We start from the raw sequence: 26,471 nt of genomic DNA, 5'->3' as shown, positions 1-26,471 counted from the left end.
CGAGTCTTGATAGATTAGGGTAGTAGTGCCACATCTAACCAGAGGGTGGCGCGCGACTACAATTTTTTAAAGAACCTACAATCTAGTTCTGTGAAACTCTCGTTGCGCGTTCACGTCTCCAAACAATCCCACACCGATTTCCTGCTTACGCGTGAGTTTACCACTGGAGGTCACAGAATAGGATTTACGACTGGTCAACAAAAACACGTGACTTTAAGCCGTACCCCATATTTGGTAGCCTACGTAGAAAGCATTAAGACTGTTTTACTCATTTCCATAATTCATCATAAATTGTGCAAGGGTGCAATAGAAGCTCAAAACCAACAAGAGACACAAATCAAACACGCACAATATTGTTCTCTCTACTACTTGGGTAGCTAAAATAATTATACGGTAATTATTGTCAACCAATGAGCTCTTATTTTGCGAACTCATTTTGCGGTCGCTATCCAAATGGTGCGGACTACCCCTTACATAACTATGGAGATCACAGTTCTAGTAGCCAATACAGAGATTCTTCGGGGATGCATTCGGGCAGGTATGGGTATGGATATAATGGAATGGATCTTAGCACCAGGGAGTCTACCACCGGACACTTTCTCTCATCTGGTGAGCAAGCTCAAAGCTACACGGACAATCCAACTGCGACGCCTGTCCAGTACAATCAACCGGTTACCACGGACAGCGCTGCGTCCCCGTCGCCTTCCTCTGACCCTCTCCCGTGCTCGTCCTTAGCCAACTCTCCTGTCAGCGAGCCCTCACACCGCTCCCTAAAAACATCACTACCGAACACCACTGGCTCAGCAACCCACAGTGTCGGGGGTATTTTCAGTCGCCAAAACGTCTCTAAAGCGTCCCACACCGTGGAGGAAGAAAATCCAGAAGGAAGTGCGCAGGCAGCCTCACTGAATGTATCCGATGGGTCGCAGCCACAAATTTACCCATGGATGCGAAAACTTCACATAAGTCATGGTAACCTTGAAACATTCGTTTTCTTCGTATATGTCTAAATGTTAGATTAAACTGTTCCTGGGGAAGTCTTCATTTTAATTTGGTTTAATCTTTTGGTGTTTTAACAAAATAAGACTTCTAACATTATTGCACGTGTCTCTAATAATTTCTATAAAAGTTTTTATGCAAAAAAAAGAATAAACTAAACTAATTGTATTTTTTTCTGTTTTCTGTTGATACGGATTCGTATTTTGTATTGATTAAATGACTACATTTTGAGGTGATTGTCTACCCAGGCTTAATTTGTTTCTTTCATTGAGCATTCGCATGTCATGTTGTAGAATACACATATTGTAGTCTATAATAAAAATATCAACCTTTCATGTATGACAGACAGTTTGGTCGGACCGGAGGGTAAAAGGCCGAGGACAGCTTACACACGGTACCAGACGCTTGAACTGGAGAAAGAGTTCCACTTCAATCGGTACCTGACACGACGCCGGCGAATAGAGATCGCGCACACCCTCTGTCTGTCAGAGAGACAGATCAAAATATGGTTTCAAAACCGCAGGATGAAATGGAAAAAGGACAACAAATTGAAGAGCATGAGCATGGTGGCCGCAGGAGGCGGTTACCGGCCCTGAGAATGTATACATACTGTATATGTGCATAAACTATATGTTTAAGTGTTAACATATGAGTGTGTATGCGCGCGCCTGTTTCCTATACGTGTGTCTTCTGTATAACACAGGGACAGAATGTTATGAGTTTTTTTACCCATTTCGCAAAATACTTTTCAGGGGATTTACTGGCTCATGACCAGTAAAACTCATGGCCAGAAAAACAAAAATATTTCCTCTGTGTGTTTTCAATGTTGTATAAATGTGGGCGGATCTTTGCATTGTCGAAAGCCCATGAATGTGTAAAATAATAACCATTTTGACTAAATATTCGGATGCGTTGGTTACACTAAACTAAACTGTTACGTTTGGCTGCTTAAGCAGAACTTAGAGACGTCTTATTGCTTGTAAATAAACATTGATGTATTTAATGTATTTATTTTAATTCGATATTAAATGTTCAAGTGTGTCATTATTTTGTCAAGCTTAAAGTAGGCTAGTAGCCTACCTGTTTTTGGTCTTGCTGCACTGTCACTGTGGTATTGATAAAGTCGTTTTGTTCAGACTTGTCCGCATATTTGTAAGTCATGTCCTTATTGGTCTACCTGAATGTGTGGAAGTGTGTTTTAAGTGTTAAAATGTTAGAGACTACGTCTATTTATTTTATCTTGTGAATTTTGAATGATAATTGGGAGTAATGGTTATGACAATAAACTTTTTACTTGAACATTAGATCTTAATGTTGTGTTATTTTTGATTTCACAGTTTTTTTTTGCAGGTAAAGGATCTATAAAACTTCAAATTAACGTAAACGTTATTGTTATACAAATTCGAGTTTCAAAACTAAAGAAAAAACAGTTTGAATAAGCAAAATACAGGCCTAAATAAAATGTTTTTAATCTATGTGATTTAGAACATTTTCTTACTTTCCTTTTTGTAAAGGTTAGTACCCTATGATTTGTGGTAGTTCCACAGGTACGAGACGCACTAAGTGCCATTTTACTCACCCGCTGTGCAAGGGGCGCTTTTGGTCCCCCTGCCAACCTTTTTTTAACATGAGTGCATCCACGCCCATATTCGTTCTTCTCTGGAAAACAGCATAGAGTTTTAAGCGACAAACTTTGCTGAACCCTGTACCACTCTGCCTCCGTGACATTGAAGGGTAAGATAAATAGAGGCTCGGTCCATGAAATAGATCGTAAAAATCACCCTGTTCTTGCCAGATAGGCGCACTGGCCATAAAATACGTCACGTGGTGGCAATTAAAGTCGGTTTTTATGGTTTTGGGAGTCGACATTATATTGCATATAATGTTTAATCGCACTGACGTGGAGCTTCGTTGACTCTTTCTCTGCAGACCGTAGAGGTGTTCCTTGACTTCATCCAACTGCTTCTGGCAAACCAGATTGCCATGGACTGGAAACATAACTACCGGGCTCACTTAGGTGGACGAGGGTCAGCTCATGGTGAGTTTGTTGTTTCAGTCTTTCGCTGCTGTTAAAAAAGAAATTTCATCAGGCCCTAAGTAAAACAAGAAGTAGATCATAAATGCGGTCAGTTCCTACTGCGTTAATGAAAGTTTGTGCTGTGAGAAGCTACTTGCCGGCAGATGAGTGGAAGGGGGAATTGCATCTGACTGTAATTGCTTCCTTCCTACTGTAAGTTTTAATCCATTGGATATAGAGACATATATGCAAATGTTTGCTTTATCAGTGAATAAACGCTTCATGCTTGATGCAACACTGTTTTCTCCTATCGTAAATATTTTCAAAGTTTTGAACATAGGCTGTATAAATACGAAATGCATCCTACGAGGATAGCCGTCAAATTTGTTACTGCAGTTTATACGCTTTTTTCTAGGAGATTCTATATGTGATATGTTGTATTTCTTGTTTAAGGAAAGTCCCTTTGAATATGGATAACGCAACACATCAAATGCATACGCAGACGTAATACTTTGGCATACCAGAAGGGCTACATTAACTCCGTATATAAGTTATATAAACAATATTCCGATTTCTTTTCGTGTCTAAGTTGGGAAAAGGGTCTTATAACTTCCGCATACTTAAAGTGAAGTGTGAGAGCAAGTGGGAGATAGGCAGAATTCGACAGACATTAGAGAAAGAGAGAGGGAGCGAGAGACTTAAGAAAAATGTCTTCGCTCCTGGTTCACCGCGAGGTCAGCGGCGGCAGGAAGATTAATTGTGCACACGCCGCAAACCACCAGCAGAGCTCGCTTTTGGCCAAGTTCAGTGTCACTCGTATTGGCGCCTCTTTTTCTTTAGAATAATATAAGATAAAGAAAACACAACACACACACAACATTAATTGCAATGGCTCTTGGTAAAATAAAATTGTTTACAAATTTGGATGCAGCATGGATCACACAAGAACGAAATGTATGGCTTAAATAGATATTTCAGCAAATAAAACGTATGTAGGCTATTAATAGTTTCTATCAAATATTTCTGTTTATCATAAATGAAAGATTGGCAAAGGAAGACAGAACAAATGGATGAGCTCGAATGCTTATTTGTGTCCATCTGTTTATTTGTACTTATTAGTTTGAGAGAGTGAGTGAGATTGTAAAGGTAGGGGGAGGATTGGGGTCAAAAGTTTACAGCAGAACACGTAGCTGTCATTTGTTCTTGTAGAACGCAATGCCACTTTTATAATGGCACAAAAGATGGAATAGCTGTGAATCCCGTGAGTTCTGGTCTAACCTCGCAGTGAACTCTGTGAGCTGGGTGACCCTGGGTTTGCATCCCCTAGAGACTCCTGCGCCTCTAAAGCCAAAGATTGAGTATTCAGGTTTTATCAAGGGGCTTGATTAGTGAATTTCCTTTTGAATAAATCGCATTTGATTACCAAAAGTTCGACGGGACATTTGCATTTAGGATGGATAATCTTTCCGCAATGAACATTTCTTTGTTCCCAGTTAAAAATCTTTGCATTCTTTACAATGGAAAACGTTTGTCTAGCATCTTACATTTTAAACATTCGTTAGGTTCATGTAACGAAAGAAATAAAGAGTGATGCAAGAAAAGACTGATGTATGAAATAACATTATTTTAGAGAATCTCAATACATTCTTGACTGGCGAATACAACAATCAAGGCCATGACGCAGATTTTGAGAGTTACGCACCATTGCCTTTTAAATAATTAGATTTTGTACACAGTAATTATTTTAAATATTTAGGAACGAATCACAGTAATAGCACAAATTTTACCTTATTACTTTGGCTACGACATACGTCAAAATGTTTGAAGAGAAACCTTCAAATATCAATCTCTCTAAAGAACAATTTAAAAAATATATTATTGGTCTCAAAATCTCGGCTACCTATAAGGGACACCTTAATATTTTACAATAAGAACGTTATTACGCAATTATTAATTTAGCTGTTAGATAAGATTTATTACGAAGATGCATTTATCATGAGTTGGAACAACACTGCAGAATTGTAATGACTAATTATAATGTATCTAAAAAATACATGAATAGCCAAATGCAGATTATAAAAGAGAATATCAACAAGGCTGTATCGTCTGCATTTATATAACTTGTTAAGCCATCCACGTTAATTGTTAATACAGACAGTTCAATTAATTGCGGCGTCACAGTTTAAGAGAAGATGCTACATAATTTGCGAAAACATTATATTCTTGGTTACAGGGGAAACCGGAGCCAGTTATCAATCAGAGTTGTTGTAAACCACACTCTGGGTTATATCAAAATTTGACTTAACTAATGAAAACTATTTAAACAAAAAAATTTTTTTATAAACCTCAGGTTAGTTGTCAGGTAGGGTTAAATTGAATTTCAAACAGTTTATTAGATGTCTTCCGTTTGTTACCTTCATTTTGCACCTTTTATTTCTAATAATGGGTTACCTATTGATTTCGTCATAGTTAATTTGTTCTTGCTTTTAATATGTTGAAGAGTGCTGGTTTGATTTTTTCGGCATTGTAATCTACTTCAAAACCGGTTAAATATATAATGAAAAAGACGTCATGATATCTTTTTTTATGACTTAAAAACCTAGCGTTCCAGTGATTACTGCAGGTTAAACAAATACGGGCATTACTGATGTCGTTAATGTACAAAGAGGCGCACAAAACAAAAACCCTAATAATATCATAGAAATATGGTATTTGTTAGGTGACTTGCAGCATTTTGAAGGGGAAGGTCAAGAGTTTACCAATGGACTTCACTGGCCTACATGATTACACTAACGGCATATTTTTTAGTTTTTGGGGGTTCAGCGACCTCCAAAAGGACCCATTATAGTTCCCCAAGGGGTTAGGGGACCGGGGAGAAACGAAGTCCAAGGCCGGGGTAAACGCGAGGTCACTGCGTCTAACAAATATGAAAATGTCACATTTTCAGAGGGCACGCCTTGTTGTTTAACAAAGACTGCCAATGAACAAGATTAATAGGAAGCGAAATGGTCACTGACTGAGAGGTCAGACCGAAGCTATCTCTGTGTAGCTATTAAAGAAGGAAGCTAAAGAAGCTCTGAAGCTATGAGACCGCACGTGGCTTTCAGAGTTAAGTTAACAAGAATACGTGAAGCTCTAAGAGTTTTCAAGGGTGGCCGTTACACCACTTTACGGAAATATTAAAGAAGATAGAACATTAAATGAGTGTTGGAAACTACCTGTCGCAGAAGGATGGTGTCATTATTTTTGTTCATCTGACCAGACACCCTGACATCTTCAAGGTCAGGGATGTTATTATGCTCACAAACTCATACAAGGTAGGCCTTTTTCATTTTTGTTGCTATTGCCCGTTTGAACAGTAAATCTTGAGTCAAGGATGAATATGGTTCGTTTATTTAAACAATTAAACAATGATAACTGCTTTTAAGTGTACAGTGATTTATTGAGCTTTATATAAATTAATTATTATTTAGGTAATTCTGAATAGTTTCTCTTGGTTTAATACAAAACATGAATATGTTTGTAATATTTTGTCAAGTAAAAATAGATCAACTAAAAATATTGTCAACTGAAATAATTAGGTTGCCACGAAGTTAATTTGAACGGTTAGATAAACTACACGCTACAATTTGTTAGTGGTTATGCATTTACTATTGAGATGGGGCAACCTAACATTGATGAGGAACATTTCAGAGATGTCCAGTTCATATTTGTTGTGCTCATGCAGAACAAAACAATAAAATATGACAAATAAGCTGAAATACTCCAATTATTTAGTCGTTCTGCACAAATGCCATAAGGAATGAGAATATACAGTTGTTATTAAAGATACTTTTTTAACTGACGACAGTTTAAAAAGTGCTAACAAGCCCACATTTATTTTAATGATGGAACCTAATGACTATAAAAATATTTTATTTACCAATATTTTTTACTTGGACAAAGAGTAATTTCAGATGCTATCAGATAAATCCCATTTTAAGATGTAAAAAAGTGAGATTTTTATTGGACAAACCCAAACGATGTCAAATTATGAAATCGAAAAAAGCCCCCAAATATTTCACACTTTCTTTCGTTGTTAGTGACTGCACGCCCAAACATTTCACACTTACTTTTGTTGTTCGTGACTTAACATCACTGAGCAAATTATCTGTGTTCGTAGTTCGTTTAGCGGCGTAATACGCATGATTTTACCCAGAGAGGCAAGTATGTTCATTGTATTTAAATGTTACCACGTGTAAAATTAGTTGATTCTTGACGATTGACTTTTTGAAAATAGTCTTTGTGCTCTCCATTAACAGGTGCATATTTATTCAGAATGCTATACTGATTCAGTTTCCTTTACAAAGTAATGGTGGGCCTTAACTAAGGTTATTTTGAGGAGGCTATAGAAACTGGAACGTCCCTGTAGAACAAAAGTGTAGGTCGTGCTACAAAACAAAATACATTTTTTAGTAGATTTGTCATCAGAAAGGGCATTATCACTGAAATAGTAATTCCACAACAAATTACGTCTTATGGTGCACTCGTTGTTTATCACCGTATTTCATGCTTTGTAACATACGTTCAGCTTTTCGTCTTTCTCTTTAGGAATAGTTGCTACGTGGAATTGATTTCTGTTATATTTTGAATAAAAAAACATACGCATAGACCGCCCGAACAAATTTTCGTTGTGCTGTCGCCTGACCTGCTATTGGTGCTTGTTTACACGATGCCCACAGGAGGCGCTGATTGGTCGCATTCCTCACGTGACCGACCAACTTTGTACATTTGACAGGGGAGTAGGTGGGTTTTGGAGAGATCAGAAAAACGACAGCACGATAAAAATTAGAATTGTTGCACTTTACAAATTAATGATCATGAGTTCCTACTTGATCAATTCGAATTACATCGAACCGTCTTTCCCGCCCTGCGAAGAATATCAGCAGAACGGATACATGCCCATGCCCTCCGATTATTATGAGCGGCCGAAAGACTCGGGCTTCCCCCATCACGAGGAGGCATCATTCCCGCGATCAAACTACCAGGAGCCGAGCTACGATTACGGTACTGTGACAACCAACGGCATCAACGAGTTTACAGACCGTCATCACGCACAACCTCAGTCCGTTCCGCAGAATCACGGACCCCACCTCGCTACAGAGAGCTGTGCTGGTTCTACTGAAAACAAGGATTGTAGCCTTGTGTCAGAAGCTCTCCCAGGCGCCCAGAAGGGTAAGGAGCCGGTGGTGTATCCCTGGATGAAAAAAGTCCATGTTAATTCTGGTAAGTAATCTGCATGGGCAATGAAAGCCGTAGAAGCCCTGTGGAGGGCGTTCGTCGGAAGGCATGTATGGAACCGACCCAGTAGTAATTGCTCATTTAGACGATTTACTACCACCGAAATGTCCCGGTGATTAAGAGTTCTCGCAAATATTATTTCTCGTGAAGATCCGCCCGGCCATTTGCCTTTGGATTCTTATGACCCGAAACATACTTCATTGGCGATCATTTCGCGCCAAACAAATAAGCTAAATTTTCCATACGCTTTGCACTGCTGCCAAATGAGTTAGTAGGCTACATCAATGCTGCGTCTGAAAGGAATGCTGTTTTCGGACAACGACGAACCTCCATCGTGTCGTGCACTTGTCGTTTTTATTGTTCTCTAAATATTTAATGAGTGAACCTAATAACCTGACGACAACTCACAAATAAAGGAGAATGCAAGTAACACCTGGGTGGTTATGTGTTTGTGTGTTTAGTGACCGCCAGCTACTCTGGAGGAGTGCCCAAGAGGTCTCGGACCGCCTACACGCGCCAGCAGGCTCTTGAGCTTGAGAAAGAGTTCCACTTTAACCGATATTTGACTCGACGTCGACGAGTGGAGATCGCGCACACTATGTGTCTTTCTGAGCGTCAAGTGAAAATCTGGTTTCAGAACCGCCGTATGAAGTGGAAGAAAGACCACAAGCTTCCCAACACAAAGATCCGTTCATCGAGCTCTGCGTCCTCCAACCATCACGTGAAAACGGACGCCACTCAACAGCAGCAAACACTACTTCCTACGCCGTGTTCATCGAACCTATAGTGCCAGAAGCACATCGGCACAAACGGACCTGAACAAGAAAGAAGACATATTAGTATTAATATTGGAACTTCACAGGGTTACTTTTTATTCAATGTCCGATAAGGCGACCTCATTCTCGACTCCCTATCCATTTCCTTCACACTTATTTGAAATGGAAGCATACCCTTCCTGTATAGATAGTTGTTTTTACGTACTTGAACAATAGTGGTGTGTAGTTTACCTTGGTTAAAGGATCGTTGCGTTATTTTTCTCTAACCGGGCATATGGCCAGTGCTAGTAACGCGTGTACAAATCCCATTGACATTTTAATATGAAGGCACAAGTATAGGAGCAATCTCTGTGAGGTAGTCATCATATTTGTCTTAGTTTAATTTTTAGTGTATTGTGTCCGTATTTGCGTCATCAAAGCTGTGAATATTTGTGTATTTGGTTATTTGTATATTGGTAAAATATGTCAAGATGTTTTAGTAAGCTTGTATGCAAGTAATAGGCAACCAGTGGAAATAATAAATATGAATTTATTGTGTATAATCCTTTTAGACTAATCATTAGTAAGGGCCAAGATTGATGCGCTAGCTTTGCACACATATACAGAACCATCAAATTGTTTTATTTAAACGTAATTCATAAAACTTAATATAAGACACACTCAATTCTTCGACACAAATTGTTTTGTGACAATTAACACGCCAAATGGTGAATTTTTCTGCGTTTGGTTGTCGAACAAACGACTCTGCTAAATATGAGACTAGTGCTAGAAAAGAACGGTTTCTTTTATTAGAGACATAATTTTTTGCAACGAAAATCCTTTGTCGCCAAACTTGTGATTTACGTACGTTTTATTTAATCCAGATATGTATTTAATTCGAATGTAAACTATTTAAACAGGATACATTATTTGTATAGTGTTCTTTTAGCCAAGTTAATTTAAAGGGGATAATTTTTAAACATTACAACATTTTGCTAGATTATATGGCATCGTCAATATCTTCTAAAAGTAGGCTATATTACAAATCTTATATTTTTAAATCACATGAGTGCAAATATATGCAAAGCCTAATACTGACCATTTAAATTATGTATAAACACATTTTTTATGCCGCTGATTGTTTTTATCAAGCTTATTCTTAGACTTTACATTAACGTAATTAAAGTCCATCTTAGCTAGTTTCAGTTATCCCCATATAAGTCAGCTAGGAAAGCACAAGGCGACAGTAGACTTTGGTGTAAAGAGACTACTGTGGTGAGTTCACGCAGAGGACACAAATGAACTATCCAATCATCAAACTGAAGCACTGTGTATGACCTCTTAACCTCTAACCTCGCCATATTCAGGACCCTCCAGACCATGGTGCTTTTTTCCATGAACGCATGGGGCAGTAGTGGAACTTAAATGATACTTTCCCAAATTTTGTGGGAGACTGTTTGTCTAGTTTCTGTGTATGTCTAGTTTTTGTGCCAGCTTTTAAAATGAAATTACTAAAGTGTTTAAAAGTATTACATGCCCCAGACTTTGGCCATGCAGCGTTTTAAATGGAGTAAGAGTTAGGTAAGTGAAAACAAGTAAGAAAAACACAAGGAAATGGACTAGTTACAAGCCGAAAGCATTAGATATGAATGGTCGTTTATTTGAGGATGCAAAACGAGATCTACATTTTCTACAAACTACAAACTCCACCCTGTGCATTTATCACATACCATAATCACAGATTGGAGCTATACCTGGTCTGTCTGAGGTTACTACCAAATCATTAAGTTGAATTTATAACAACGCTACAAAAAAACTGTAGTCAAATAAGATTTTTACACTCCGTCATCATTGATTCAGATAGGCAGATAGGAAATGTATAATTCCATCACGTTCCCCCCACCTCACCCTTCAATCTACCGTGCTTAAATTTTAATTGACTAGCTCACATGACCTTATTAAATAATAGATACCTCCCGGTCAGATATAGACACGAGAATTTTGGTAGGATTTTTCATTGTACAGTTGACCGTCGACTCTGCAAGACATCCATGAAACTTCCGTTTTCTGACCCTTCTTCGGCCAACCTTCAAAATGTGCCATAGAGTAAGTAACCTGAGCCATTTCAAATGTCTAAACGTTGTTAGCTGCGTCTACTGTTTTTTCGGAAAAGTTGTTTCTAACAACTTCTAAGAGCTTTATTTTTTTCTTAAACAGCTGTCTCTAAAATGTAGGTAACTCTAATGATAAAGATTATATGGTAAATAACTTAACATTTAAACTTACCGTAACTGATCAGATTCAATTGGAAAATACTATTTTCCTAAAATTAAAAGAGTTTGTAAAGGATATTCATATGTTTTAGTAATCTCCTGCATTTTTTGCAAACATTAAGCACATTTAAATCTTTCTGCTACATAATAATAATATCTGCTCGTTATAATAGTAATAATTAGCCAAAGCGAAAGTGTCATTATCTTTAAACAAAACACAGCTCCCTTAATCATAAACCTTTTAATTTTATTTACAAGTAAAAGTTTTCCAAACTTTTTAGGGAGCAACTGGCACCATTGTTGCAAAGAAATATAAAAATTACAATAAGGTTATTATACTTTGTTGATAACCACAGTAAATCCAAGAAGAGCAATTATTTTCGAATGTTGTCGAAGTAATCGGAGGTTGCGATAAGAGCTCCAAATGTCAACATTGAGAACAGATTTGTTCTGTCACTTGGCGAGGCTCCATAAATCGAAAACACAGCATGTTGTAGGTTAGCTTCAACACAAGCACGTTTTTACTTTACAGTGATGAGCGAAAAAAGAAAAAAACATATCTAGGTTATAGTGGTGTCGCCTTGTTTAATTAAAAAATGAAAATAGAGTAAATCATACGCAAAACCCCATTTGTCTAAGAACAGAAACTGCTTGTACCCCTTGGTATGTAGCGTCCTGGTCCCTAACAGCAGTGTAACATTGGTCTTGTGGTGTTTCGTGTACTGGGTTTTGGGGTCAGTGAGAAATTCAGGAGCCGTGCTGAAATGTTTGAGAAGGACATGAGCATAATCCAGAGCTTTGACAGGTCCTCGTTGCAAAATCCAAGTGATGCTTCTACGGTGCAACCTGGTTCATACACGATACAAACAAAACATCAGTAAGTAGCAACATGTCCGGTTTGCAAAATCTGTTTTAAATGAACAATATCGGACTTTCGGGAGTAACAATTAATAAGCACCATCACAGCTCAGGATATATATTTAAACTCAAACTGAAGACTTCGCCCTTCAACGCGTCACGGATTTAAAATCTTGAGGTGGTTGCAACCATACAACACTCGCTTAAAGCATAGCTAAAACATAACATAAACCGACGCGTGTTCAAATTGTAAAACTTTTTGGTCTAGAAAGTTGTGGCATTTCAGAGAACAAAGCACTGATGTAAGGGGGAGAAGGGTCCTGCCCGACTGAGGTGATTAATTATCTACAGAGCTTTACCACGTCCGCTAGATGAGCTTTCAGCCGAAACACTCTACTGCCGGTAAACAAGCACCGAATGTTGGTTAAGAGCAGGCCTCTATTCGGGACGGATCTCGTTTCTTTTGTTTGTTGAGATGATAGATCACTTCTCTGTGAAAAAACGTAGAAGAGAGCCTACTAACAACAAAAGGTTCTGACGTATAAAATAGTCTACATTCTAGTGCACATAATGCAACATCACAGACGTACGTTTACTGTGTTCATCTTTGAATGTTCATGACATGATAACCCTGAAATTCCATTCTCAGTCTTTTTGGGCTGATACACCGTAATCACCGAGAGAGGGCCACCTTGCACACACGAGTTTTTTACGTGTATTTGAAATGAATGAAATAGCTTTTCAGTTAGGTACGGATTTTACCGTACGTTTGTAGCTAGCACTTGGATTATGCATACGATATGAGTATAGTGTTAAAACGATTGTGGGCTACGGGGAGAACGGTTGTAGCAGTTCTCAGTTTTGAGAAATCAGACTTCCAACCGTTTTTCGTCTCCTGTCAAATGCATATTGTCTCTTCCAATAACACCAGCACACAGATTAAAGTTGTGTGGTCCAAGTTTGTCTTTTCTGTAGGTAAAGCATGGTACTACATTTACAAAGGTCATGGGTTCGAGCCCCAGGGAATGCACCTACTGAAATGTATTTGGATAAAAGCCAAATTCATAAATGTAAATCTATTCTTGGCACGCGTCTGGGGAACCCTCCCCCCAACATACAGGCACAAAAACGCTCTAATAACTTCCAATACTTCCACCATCTCCTTAATAATTTGAAAACGGACATCTGTGTTGCGAAGACCAAAACATAAGACCGAACATTTTTAGCATCATTCAAGCAAAGCAGTCCAGCACTACTGCTTTTCTGATCCGTCTCAATGGGACCAACAACAGTCTCTATTAATGATTCACAGATTCAAAAAATGTTTCTTTTTTAATAGACACTGGGTCACGTGAGAGGAACGCACAATATGGGTGCGATATTACGATGAAGGGGGTGGATGGCGTGCGAGCCCCGGTCTTCTGTTGTGCTGATTACGCTAGCCTACTTCACGAAAGTGGGGTTGGGTCATTGTGGACTTGGTAGGGAGCTGGCGAGATAGGGAGAAAAATAAAAAGAACGTAAGTCTTTGGTACGTTCAGCGGATGGTGTTATACAGCTGTCATGAACGGATATGTTTTTCTATGGAGAAAACGACCGAAAGCCCTGCGCACCGTAAGGATGGATTTTATTTTGAGGTATTTCCGCTGATTGTTCATTACTCAAGTGAGTTATTGCGGCTCAGAGAAAAGGTCAGTACCGCAGACTGACGGTTCAACACAGGAGAGAGATGAAATCAAGATCATCCGTTTGGTCTTTATTAATAATCTAAATCTAGATAATATTAGATATTTAACTTTTCTTCATCCCTAAACTGGCACCGAAATGACAAACACACCCGTTCAAGCTAATGCCATTGTATTTTAATTGTTTATACATTCATTTGTTTTAAGCCACACTTCACAATCATTTTTTTTATTAGACTTGAATGAAAAATATAGTGTTTTTACACGATATAACAGTATTTTAATCTGCGTTATTTAAAAAAAAAAAAAACGGAAAGTACCCTGCACGTTTTCACCAGATACTTCTGGCCTTCATTTACTTAAAATTTAATAAGAAGAAGAAATAGGCCTAATGACAAATAATAATGAAAAAGACAAAATGCTGGTAATAAGTGTAGAATAACCCTTGGACATGTGTTTTCTATTTAGGATTAAAAACCTTACATGAAATTTGTCTGCATTTTTATAGCACCACTGTCAATTATTTTTATAGCTTTCTATACCACTTGAAATATCTATTATAATCCCTTATTTTATTTTTAATGTGTAAATGATTAATGGGAATGTCTTTGTATTGCACGTGGCTCGGCAACACTCGTGTGTCGCTGTAAAGCCCCGCTAAGTTGTAGAGGGTGTGTAAACAGTGTTTTCCCAGGAAGAATAAATCAGAAGACAGCGAATAAAACTCCACAGAGCAATAGCGAACAGTTTGTTGCCGGGGCTCGCATGGGAAACGAGGATATCATATAAGGAGTATCAACCAGAAGCACACTGCCACGCCGAGGTCACGACGCTCGAGTCTTGATTTATGGGCTGGGGGACTTAGGGCGGCCGCTGTTTCAGAGCTAATGACTATTCGATCTAAATTCTCTAGGAAAGAAACAAAATGGAGGATAACTCGATACATTTGCTCGATTGTTTTATTTCTGTTGATGATACATTCTTATTTTCACACGGGCATCAATATTTTTGTCACTGTACTGACACATATCCATTCGTCAAAATGTATTTTGTTATTTTATTCTGATTGTTACCCAAGTAATTATTACCTAGAGTGTTGGTTGTGTAATTGCTCGCATTAATATTATACTAAAAAGAAAAGTAACTTTCGCCATATTGATATTGTTATTTAAGTCTGAGTTAAGTGTTGTAACATGAGAATGTTTGTACAAAGCCTAAAACGTTATACAGATGTCATTTTTATTATTGAATTTATTCAATTTATATCGCACTTTTGTTACAATAGAACGTAAGTACGAAATACATAAATAATAACATGTTATATGCATTTTCTGGAAGTTGCATTCAAAATTCCACATTTTCATTGTAATTCTAAATTAACAGAAATAATAATAATAAATTACTCGGAAATAAAGTAATCCATAAATGAAGAGTATAACGTTATTGTGGCATTGATGTTGTGGTTACTTTTTGTCTACAATCACTTTGTCTATAATTGGAAATTAATTATAACACTTTTATTTTCATTTCTTGTCGTAGATCTCCCAATAAATGAATGTGTCTCATCACTAAGCCTACCAGAGACTGTGTTTTGCTTAAGGTGAGCCCTAATTCTATTGTATTTCACAACGACTACAGACATGTACTGCTAAACATATTCTACATTATTATTAATCAGCTTACACACGTGCTACAAGCACGCACACAAACCTGGCTGAATATAAAAAATTGAAGCCCCATAATTTTTCCCTTTACACTTGTCTGTGGTGTAATTTGTCATTATAAAGGAGATGCTCGAACCAACGCTTTAAAGGCGGTCTTGTGGCAGCTTTATGCGGTTTAGTATAGATTAACAAGCCTGATTAATACATTTTATACTGCAAGGAGACCAAATCTAATATGAGTTAAATTTGTATTATATAAATGACAGTTTTACAGTCATTTTTGATTGTATATTGACTTTTCACCTCGTAGTTTGAGCGTCATCAGTACATTTCCTTAGTCATCGATTTGATTGGGAGGAAAACAATGGAGTTAATGTCCAAAATGCTGAAATTGTCAAAAGGAAAAAACCCGCAAACTCAAGGATTTTTAAATCCCACTCACCAGCCCACGTAGCCCGCTCATTTCTTTTTTAGCTTTGGAAAGCTGTAATGCAGTGGGCCGAACAAAAATAGGAATCTGTCTGTTTGTTGTCGTGCTGCGCAAGGACATAAATCTTCGAGTTTGGCCGAGAAAAGAAACAAGCTGATGTTGGTAATTCATTCTAATGTTGAAATGTTTTATCCACAGACTCACATCCCCTCAAGTTTGGTGGTCTAGGATTTAATATTAAACTTTTTTAATCCATAGCATATAGCATTTTTATTTGTTTAATGGTAGGACTTGGCTTTGACTTCATTATGAAATATTTATTAACTGGATAGATTTTGTAGAAAGGTTTTACTTCTAGAGCAATATATGTAATTTTGTAAAGTTTTGCAGATTAGGTTATGCCATTACATTTATAGAAATCTTTCAAAACCAAAACAACGTTGATATTATTAAATGTATATGATTGTAACATAACACCTCATAAATCATTCTAGTGATAAGCATAAGAATACACTCCAAGATTCGATGAAGTTATCTGTATCCAGTCCTGACAGTGTTCACAGGGGAGTGGAACGACATTCTGTGCTTCTGAAGGCGCTTCATTTGCATAATTTTCCTTGTCTACTGTGACGCTGTGTTTCGAGGGAGTTCACTGGGGTGTGCATGAGTATGTTAACATGCTAGTTTGTGCACGTTAGTGGTACAAGAAAGACTCGCTAGAGCGCAGCCCATGGTGGTATTTAGTATAGGTCCGAGAACACGGACGTTCAATTTAGTGGCATGACATGTGTATGTTTCCAGGCGCTTCAACCAGGGCGCACGAGACTACTTTCGCATGCTTTACTGATCTACGTCAAAACAGAAAGAAGGAAGGAATTACTGCAGATACGTCCTATGAATCCTGCTAGTGCGACTCTGGCTTTGTTGTCTTCTCGATTTAGCCCTACTCTGGACCGCTGTTTGATCGATTTCTGCCGCTGAATGAGAAAAGCTCGCGCCGTGCTGCGCGTTGCTCGTCAGAGGGGAAGGTAAGCGGGACAGTGGCAGAGTTCTCGCATGGTTGTTAAATGGCGAGTTTGTGATTTATGACCGCGCGACTGAAATCTCGGTTCAGGGAGAGTTCATACTCGCACATACACACACACTCAGTCACAGGCAAGCCAGATTCCTCCCGCGCGGCAGATGGGGTCTCCTACTTCGTGGCTTTTGCGTCTTTTTTTTCTACCGTACCGATAATGTCGGACTGAAAATTAATGTATGTCAAGTGTGGATGGAAATTGGCGAGGCCTCTTGATTTATTACTGTTATTCTTTATTTACCGATATATGCATTCTTAATTTGGCATCTAGGCCTAATTTCAGAATCATTCATTTATTGTTTTTAAATTGTACGTTTCTCCATTCTTCCTACACGTAGTCGAACAATTAAATAATTCTTATTTTAGGCTATTGATTTATGCTACATATATTTGTAAATAAATATATACTTCATATATATTTTGTATTGCGTTTCGTATTTATTGCGTTTCTCCTTATTTTTGTCTGTGTTTTAAGGTTATACAATAATATATTTAACTAGCCTATAAAATATCTACATTTATTTCATTATTTTAAATCCTTTTTTAAATGATTATTCTGAAAACTACGTTTGAATAACCTTTTAGTGTTCTAATGTTCTTTCGTCATGGGTATTGTTGACTGTAGGCTACTTCAAACTCCGCACTTTGGAACTCTTCAGGTTTTTCAGGTTTTCTTCCTACACAGCTTTCGAACCCCAACAAAACACGCAGAGACTTGAAGAGAATAAAGAAAATGAACGAATAAAGAAAATGTTACGCAAAACTTCTAAATCAGTAGCTTTATTAATGAGTTTTTCCCGAATGGGAAATGTGTATCAATAAAAAACTAAGAAAACTAACACAGTCCCATATAGAAGGTCCAGTAAATTCCCGGTCTATAATGTCGCAAGTTGCTAATATTTCAATTCACACTACAAAAAAACTTTACATAAAACTATGACTACTATTTGCAGGCAATATTTTTATGTGAAAAAAACACGATGAATGTTTTCATATTTTACCTAAGTGTTGATTAGTGATTTTACGAAGTGGCCGTCCTGTTTTTAGTGCACTTCAGTTATGTTAACTATTGTTGCAACTGGCCATAAGGTAAGTGGTAACCGGCTCTCCCGGTCTGGCCGCGGTGTCAACCGAGCTATGGAAAGTAAGATGGATAGACCTTATTTCACCAGCTTGCCGTATCTTCTCTTCGTAGGTTCACCAATAGAGCCCATTGGCGAAGAGGTGTCACGTGACTACGTTGAGCCAATGTTCTTCTACGTCGGTGTCAGGACCTTGTCAGAAAGTGAAATAAACATTGGGAAACGGCGAGATGCAAAAAGCGACCTACTGCGACGGCTCGGCAATTTACAGTGGCTTCCCCTATCAAAGCGCAAACGGTTTAGGTTATGATGCCAATCAACAGCAATATCTGCAGACCCTTCATGTGGAAAGTGAGTACCGTCGACCGGCTTGCTCCCTGCAGTCCCCTGGTGGCTCTGTAGCTCTGAACAAACCCAATGAAATTTCTGAAGGCTGCCAACGGAATAACGGGACCCAAGCCCCAGTACCAGACATCCCCGACAGCAGCCAGCCCACTACTGCCCCTCAAAGACCTGTTTCCCCCAGTGCTCTGAACCAAATTCAGAGTAATGATTCTGCAACCAACAGCCCAGGGCATGCCTCACCTACGCCAGCCACTAGGAAACACATTTTTCCTTGGATGAAGGAGTCCCGTCAGAATATAAAGCAGAAACCCTGTGGTAACATTTCAGGTGATTAAATCAAAATTATCCAGCTGATGTGAAGTATATTTCTGTCCTCTTATTCATTTAAAATAACTCATTTTTTGTACATATATAACTTACTTAAAACTATTTAAACTTTAAATATAAAAATAATAATGTTATTTTTTTTGTTTGTTATATATCATATATATTTTTTCTATATGTTATCTGTATTTATATTTTGTTAATTTCCTCTTCGGCCTATACAACACTTCTGATATAGCGCCTCTGGCGGGACTTGGAAAAAGCTTCTGAAAAGAAATTCCCCAACAAACACAACAGTGCTTTGCTTTCAGTTGCATGCCTTTCTTTAGCCTTTTTCACATTCTGATATGATATTTAGTGTTTTGTTTTATTTTACATGGAAGAGGTAAAGCCTTAGGTAGGGGTTGCAGCTACAATATGCATGATTTACCAGCTGATCCGAAAAGCCTTAATATGTCATAGAGCTATACATTTGTCATGGCATTATTACATGGTGTACGATGTTTTAACAGCAGGGGCGTTATTCAGCTTTTGAAAACAAGAGCAACATTTGAACCCTGCGTGGTCGGTGGAGTCCATTTACTGAGGCATGCGTAAAACACTTCCATTGTGCTCGATGCTTAATCTGACCAAAGCCTTTTTGTCCCCATACAGTAGAAAGCTGCTCTGGAGACAAGAGTCCGCCTGGTTCAGCTGCCTCCAAGCGCGCTCGTACTGCATACACTTCTGCGCAACTCGTAGAGCTGGAGAAAGAGTTCCATTTCAACCGCTACCTCTGCCGCCCGCGAAGAGTAGAAATGGCCAATCTGCTCAACCTGACGGAGAGGCAGATTAAAATATGGTTCCAAAATCGAAGGATGAAGTACAAAAAGGACCAAAAGGGAATTGGAATGATGCCCTCCCCTGGGGCACACTCTCCCCACAGTCCTGTTGCCCTTTCATCTGGTGGCGGAGGTACTGGGAGTGGGTATTTAAGTTCAATGCATTCTTTGGTTAACAATGTGCCCTACGACTCACCTTCTTCAATATCTTATAACAAGCCCCAGTCTAACGCGTACAGCCTTCCCACGTCATATCCACCTCCTCTGAACAATTGCCCGCCTCCTCAGAAGCGGTATCCGGGGGCTGGTACAGCCACGCCTGAATACGACACTCACCATCTTCAAGGAAACAATAATTACGGGACTCAAGTACAGGGTAGCCCAGTGTACGTTGGTGGCAATGGAAGCTACTCGGATTCTTTGGTGGGCATGGGGGCTTCGGTTTTTGGCCTGACACATTTACCGCACCCTCCTCAAGGCAACATGGACTACAACGGCGCCATCACCATGGGAAACAGTCACCATCAAGGAGCGTGCGATCCAAACCCGTGCTCATTTTCAGACCTTACTTCGCACTATTCTCAGGGAAGAATTCAGGAAGCGCCCAAACTGACTCATCTGTAGTGTGGCCACAATGCATTTCTTTCCCCGCGTTCTACATCCAATCGATCGTTTTTTGACGTAGCTCAGGCGAAGTTTTTGTTGTTGTTGTTCGTTTAGCTATGGACTAAGTTTTATTTCCTCAAACGTTAAACGTCCTCACATCATGGAAATATGTGTACTATTGTATTTGTTTGAAGGAAAACTGAAACAGGGTATAAGAACGCATAGAACGTATATGTTTTATGATTCTTTTTAATGTGAATTTAAATCTTCTAAATTGTCCACCTCTTTCTTTTCTGTTTTGCATTTTGCACTTGTTTTAGAATACGTCGAAAACGATCTGGACTTTTGATACATCGTAGACAAATGAGCTATTGTCTTTCGAATGTTTTTTTCCAGGATGGTAGAATTTAAGTGATAAATACCAATCCGTCAGACCGGGAATTCTCCCAGCCACATCAGTACTGAAACGTTATATGGTCCAGTGATAACAGGCCAGCTTGATTATGGAAAGCCAATGTTTTCGAAAATGTGTCAATATGTGCGAATGCTAATCATTTTGTGCTCAAAGAGTCTAGAGAGACATTGATTAAATGCTCATTTTATTTGTTTGACATTTTTACCCAATGCCATGCTGCTCGATTTTTGAAAAAATAAAATAAAAGAAATTGACGAGCTCATGTTATTTGCCTGTAGCAGATGTTACATAACAAAAACATTAGTATCAATGCAAAACAACATTTAAACAGATCCTAATTTGATTGTGTAAGCTTCTTTTTCAATTGTGGTTGGTGAAAACGAAGCAAAATATTTTTTTTATATCCTTGAAAATGTAATTAAATGTTTTATTTTATTAAATAGATAGTTAAAAGGCATTTGGAGAACAAAGGCACTGACAGGCTGAAACTGATGCATGACATTTGTGTGGTGCAACGTCATTTCCCGTATTCCTCTTTATTTTGTGCAAAGTGCAAGCAGTCTCATCCATTGTCGTGACAGCTTCCCACTCGGCCTCCAGCGGCGCCTATAAGAGAGAAACATTTAAAATGGATAATGTTTAACAGTCTGCCATTATAAAATCGGACCCTCTGTTATTTCAATTGGAATACAATGGGGCTTTTGTAGACAGCAAAGTCTTCTGCATATATTTTATAAAAATATTTTTTTAAGAAAAGAAATGCATTAGAAAACACCACTAGCTCCAATTAACTGTAATGATAAAATTGAGCTACTGTAATTTTTTAAAGAAGTGTGTTTGTTTTAAATGGCTAAGAAAATACTTTAATACTATGAAATGGTTGTGCGTCAAGCGTCACAATGTTATTATATCAACACATGGCACATTTACGGTTTCATTCGCTGTAAAGAAATCATATTCTTACAATATATCTCTGGACAGCTTATTGCATATGGTTAGCAGGACAAAGCAGAAACGGATCCCCATAGCTTGCACAAGACATAACAGGGAAATAGTTCAAGCTGATTAATTTAAGGTGAAAATACGCATCAACCCTTTTAAACGTGGTTATAGGTTTCATGGGAAAAGGATCATGGCCTTAAGCCATGTTTACAATGGGCCTCAGTGTCACCTAGAGAAGTAATCTATTCACCAACACCAGAACCTTTCTAACTGAATATGGACGATTCACAAAAATAATCGCTAAACAAAAATGAGCTTGTAATTGTATTAATTAGCATATCATAGAACATTAAAAACAACAAAATCAATACTGACTAGGCCTACTTGAAAGCCTTTCTATGATATTATAAAATCCTATTGCTTTATTTAAATCTGTGTTTATGAGACGTCTGTTGCCTTTTTCTGCCTTTCGTCCTAGGATTTGATCTCGCGCAGAGCTATAAGGTTTAAATGCATTGTGGGGCCACGAGGCTGTCAGACCTTTTGGCAAGTAAGATTGATCGCGCACAGGCTTCTAGGGCTCTTTGTTTAGAATATGAGCACTAAAACTGCCCAAGTACCCTTTTCCCTAACGTTTAAGACAATACTTCTCATAGTCACACAACTGACATCAAACACTTTAATTTTGATTCACAATTTCAAAGAAAATCTAATCATCCTCTGGTAATGACATAACCTTAATCTGAATATAAATAACGAAACATCTACACAGTACGTCAACTATATAACATATAAAAAATAAGTACCTTTATGTTGCATGAAGTCATTTGTAGGTCATTTAACATTCACTTTATTTCGTAGTATTCAGCTATAGATGGAAACAAAGGCACCATATACGCCTTACATTTTATTTGATAGGTCCCCAAACCGAATTACGCAGAGACATGGTGATGATGGTGGATAGATACGTACAGCGCACAAGTGTATACATCTCACAATAACTAAAATATGTCTGGTTAATTGTCAATGGTGAGAGGCTCACTCGACATTATCACAAAAATATATACTGTTATGGTTCACGGATCTGTGCAGCAAAGGCTGCATGAAGGCCTTGTCTTCTAATAACAGCAACGGCCGGAACCAGGTTCAACAGTTCTGAGCCTACAAATCCTTGCACCGGCCTTGCTTAAACCATGACACCCATTCGTAAATAACAGTGATCGCCATGTTAATCGCTGTTGCTGCATGATGTTCATTAGATCCATCTAATAGGCAGGAGACTGTAGATAATAATTTTTAATTGTCATTGGGTAGAGGCTTGTGTGACTTTGAAGTTGTTTGAAACATGTATGTTTTTCAGTCTTAATTACATTACCAGTGCTTTAAAAAATAGAATACTTTCCTCATCCGAGCAAATAGAAGAGTGAAACAGCGCGTTTACAATGAATAACGAGTTTGAGCGTGAAACGGATTTTATCAATAGTCAGCCGTCACTTGTTGAGTGTTTTATTTCTTTTGCCTCGTTGACATGGGTTTATCAATTTAATGTTTTCACCCACACTCACCGTGTTATACCACTTCCTTTCGAAAACACCATCTCAAGCCTGGGGCTCGCGAGTCAGCCAAGCTAGGGCCTCGGCACAGCTTTAGAAACCGCACATTGCTCGCAAATTTTCCTCCCGGAATTATCGCAAAAACCAGCCTAGACTCGTGGTGGGTCGGTAACTATACGCAATAACGGATGTGATTGAAGATGTCTCACAAAATATCGTGACATTTTCAGCTGTTATAGCGAAGATATAGGCACAATCCTTTTACTCACTTTATAGATATAGTGTGTAAATTAATTTGTTTGCATACCTCATTGGTCTATCTGATGTCTGACAAATTACTGCGAATGATAGATTAGGCTACTGTTGTGTAGCGCAACAGTGTAGGCATTATTGTGGTCGCTGCGATCACTAATATCGTTTATGGACCTCTTTTTTTGAAAATCAACTTAATCATTGCATTTTAACAGTGGTCGTCATTTACAGACATGTCAAATATGTTATTTCTTACTAGAGGATAAGAAAAATAGCCACTGTCCACACATTCCTTTCAATTTGTAATGTAGAATGTTTAGAGTGTTATTTTGTGGAATGACTTGTGTTGCCAGGCTCAGAAGCTTCCAGATCGTTGTTTGACTACTCGAGGAGGAGGTCCGCACAGCCTCAGAACAGCATACACAAACAGGTTTTGAAACTAGAGGAGTTCCATTACAACAAATACCTTTGCAGGCCACGGCGTGGGGAAATATCAGCATTGCTCGACTTGACGGAACGCCAGGTAATGGTTCCAGAACCGGCGTATGAAATATAAACGTCAGACAGACTAAAGACATCCATGGGAAGCTAAGCAAGACTGAAGAGGACAGTGGTGCACATATAGCGACGAAGACAGCTCCGTATGACCAGAGTCACAATAGAGACGCCCTTGTGGAGGGAGTTTTCCCAAAACGATCTGTCAGTCCTGTAATGCAAAAGACATGCAAACTTTTAATTTGTTTGCGGCTTTAGGAACAGAAGTTTGAAAGATGTTCCCAGTCAGACACCTACTACTCTGGGCAAAGGAACGACAATACGCCGTTATATACAATGTGCCAGCAAGGACAATACGGTTACCCACATGTTGGACACGTCTTTACAGTATCCGACACAGCTTCGCCAACACTGTGGGAGACCCGGGGAATATATCAGTGGATTTTTATTTGTTAACAGATTCTACAGTTGATTTACAACATAAAATATACAACATGGATCAGCTATATTCAAGGACAAATCAGGAGTTTTGGTCTTTTTTGCATACAAAATGGGTTTCATATATTGGCATAATTATATATATTTTTAAAGGTAAGTTAACCCACGACTGTTATGCTTGCATATACTAAAAATGTCCAATGTTGCTTTTGTAAGAATATACACAAATTGTATAACTTCTTCAAGTTGCAAGTATGAAAGAATGAAACATTCTTAGTCACCAAAAAAATTACTTCTAACCTATTAAAACATTAAGTTTTATATAGTTTATTTTATTCAGATATTTTGTACAAAACAGATTGTTTTGTAAATATGTTTAATAAAAACTCCATCCCCAGAACATGTGTTGCATCTTTTTGAATAATACAGCAATTTGATCCATGACAAAATGTCCCGAAACAAATAAAGAAATCATGTGCCTTTAAAATATTTTCATTTAAATGGAAATATACATTCAAGTATGATATTTAATGATACATAAAATTTACTTTTGCTGTTTTATTTATTTGCCAAAAGCTGTAAAAATTAAAGTTACCATTTAAGCCGCCAGACAGGATTCAACATGGCTTCACCTCCAGAAATGGGCTCTTTGTCTCGGCCTCGTTTCTGCTCGGCCTGGGGAAATGCCTCGGATGCTTTTTTCCCTGACGAAGTCATAAATCAAAGTCTTTCATGCAAGTTGACAGCACCGAAACAATCACTACCAGCTTAGTCGGTGGCGATAAGAGTCTTTTAGTGTTTTTAATTCTCACTTTGCAATAAAAAAACTGGAATCCTAAAGCATAACATGGACGATCTATAGTAATTCATTTTTAGTGCCATTTAACACCCCGGGATAAGGATTAGGCTACACAAAACACCCATAAACTACATTTTCATTGCGCGTGGCATACACAATTTGTCTCAGTCTCTTTAGATGTTTTTTCTTGTCCCCCTGACTAAAATGGGGGTTGTCGAGCATAATTTATTTTAAAATGCTTGCTTTATGTATTTTTCTCTTAACTATCAGATCATTGTATTGGTATAAAATAATACTAACAATGTTGTTAAATACTATTTTCACATACATTTCTAAACCACATTTCGTAACATCCTACACAAAAACAAGGTGGCTACTGGAATTAAACGTATAATGATAGGATAATATTAGTCATCTTCATAGTTTGATCTATCAGTTTGAAATCATTTACCTGCTTTTAAACTTTTTACCTTCTTTAAAAAACGACTGATTCACAGTCACACTTTTGCACCATTGCTTTTGCTATTTCAGGCTATGTGCATATATGTTAACCATTTCTCAAGTAATTACTAGACGATGCATAGCCGAAATAAACAACCAGTTATTGCATTCAAATGTATTTTTCTTTGCCCTCTTTATCTTCTCCAACAAGAGCTTTAATATGTGTAAGGAGTCGTGTTAAAATAGATTGAAAAGAGTGTAAACGCTCGAGGGTAAAAACTCAAGGGAGGCGCCATTTTGAGGAGAAAAGCATAACATTGGGGAAGGCTGTAAAGAATATGTTTCCCTTTTAATCCAGAGGGGGCGCATGTCTACCCTGCTCCAATTGCGAAAAATATAAACACACGCACTCGTCTGATGGCTATGCACTTGTTATCCCGCATCACATAAAAGGAAAACAAATAATCTAAATCGTTGCCTGCGTTTCTTATGGAAGAGCTTTTTCTGCAGGGTTTCACAAATATGCACATTAAATTGTATTTTGGTTATAGGTCACTTGAAGAAGAAATTAAGTTAGCGCAGGTTTTATTGTGTAAGGCTCTGCCTTTTTTACATTATTAAAAACTACTCTGCAGTAAACCAACAATAAGATCAGTAATATAATATTTGTATTAGCTTATTCTGACTAGAAGATCTATTTGCCAAACACTCGTCCACACAAAGAAGTCGCTCGTGTCATACAAACAAACAAACACCGAGACATTTGATATATTTTGCAACTGTTTTAAACTCTTACCTGATGCGTTTCGTCAACATATTTCCGCTCACACAGCACACCACTGTATGGATCCTGCCTGAACGCTGCCTGTCTGACACAGTCCCTCCTTGCTCTCCCAGCTAATCCATCCTTTCAGTGGAG

The 26,471-nt window shown here is 38.1% G+C and overlaps 3 protein-coding genes and 1 long non-coding RNA gene across 17 annotated transcripts in view; 3 read left to right on the top strand and 1 right to left on the bottom strand.

Moving 5' to 3' along the window:
- Nucleotides 1-21,088, top strand: part of hoxa3a (homeobox A3a) — a 23,571-nt gene extending 2,483 nt beyond the window's left edge. The window contains exons 2-5 of one of the 12 annotated variants that reach the window (XM_079484787.1): nt 2,929-3,037; nt 15,407-15,467; nt 18,235-18,793; nt 19,448-21,088. In XM_079484787.1, coding sequence (XP_079340913.1) covers nt 18,352-18,793; nt 19,448-20,235 — 1,230 coding nt within the window. In that variant the 5' untranslated portion in view covers nt 2,929-3,037; nt 15,407-15,467; nt 18,235-18,351 and the 3' untranslated portion in view covers nt 20,236-21,088. Of the gene's footprint in view, nt 1-2,928; nt 3,038-6,011; nt 6,334-13,574; nt 13,874-14,595; nt 15,468-16,612; nt 16,990-18,234; nt 18,794-19,444 lie in introns of those variants that run through there. The other 11 variants (XM_079484786.1, XM_079484794.1, XM_079484792.1 and 8 more) reach the window with 11 other exon arrangements.
- hoxa5a (homeobox A5a) lies at nt 241-2,302 on the top strand. The gene is made up of 2 exons (XM_079484798.1): nt 241-972; nt 1,345-2,302. Exons 1-2 carry the CDS (start codon nt 411-413, stop codon nt 1,593-1,595), a joined length of 813 nt encoding a protein of 270 aa, XP_079340924.1. The 5' UTR covers nt 241-410; the 3' UTR covers nt 1,596-2,302.
- Nucleotides 7,712-9,612, top strand: hoxa4a (homeobox A4a). The gene is made up of 2 exons (XM_079484801.1): nt 7,712-8,281; nt 8,758-9,612. Exons 1-2 carry the CDS (start codon nt 7,870-7,872, stop codon nt 9,081-9,083), a joined length of 738 nt encoding a protein of 245 aa, XP_079340927.1. The 5' UTR covers nt 7,712-7,869; the 3' UTR covers nt 9,084-9,612.
- LOC306910323 lies at nt 20,802-26,471 on the bottom strand. Of its 3 annotated transcripts, XR_013788154.1 has the most exons (5): nt 26,349-26,434; nt 24,908-25,016; nt 24,242-24,285; nt 23,846-24,085; nt 20,802-21,238 (listed from the first exon to the last, which is right to left on the bottom strand). It is a non-coding gene; the product is annotated as an uncharacterized lncRNA (long non-coding RNA). The 3 variants fall into 3 exon arrangements; XR_013788152.1 differs by lacking the exon at nt 20,802-21,238 and having other exon boundaries at nt 22,241-24,085; nt 26,349-26,471; XR_013788153.1 differs by lacking the exons at nt 23,846-24,085; nt 24,242-24,285 and having other exon boundaries at nt 21,078-21,238; nt 26,349-26,467.

The sequence above is a fragment of the Barbatula barbatula genome, assembly GCF_947034865.1.
Source record: "Barbatula barbatula genome assembly, chromosome: 21".
NCBI lineage: Eukaryota > Metazoa > Chordata > Actinopteri > Cypriniformes > Nemacheilidae > Barbatula > Barbatula barbatula.
The sequence above is the reverse complement of the archived record's forward strand: the minus strand, read 5'-3'. Positions and strand labels throughout refer to the sequence as shown.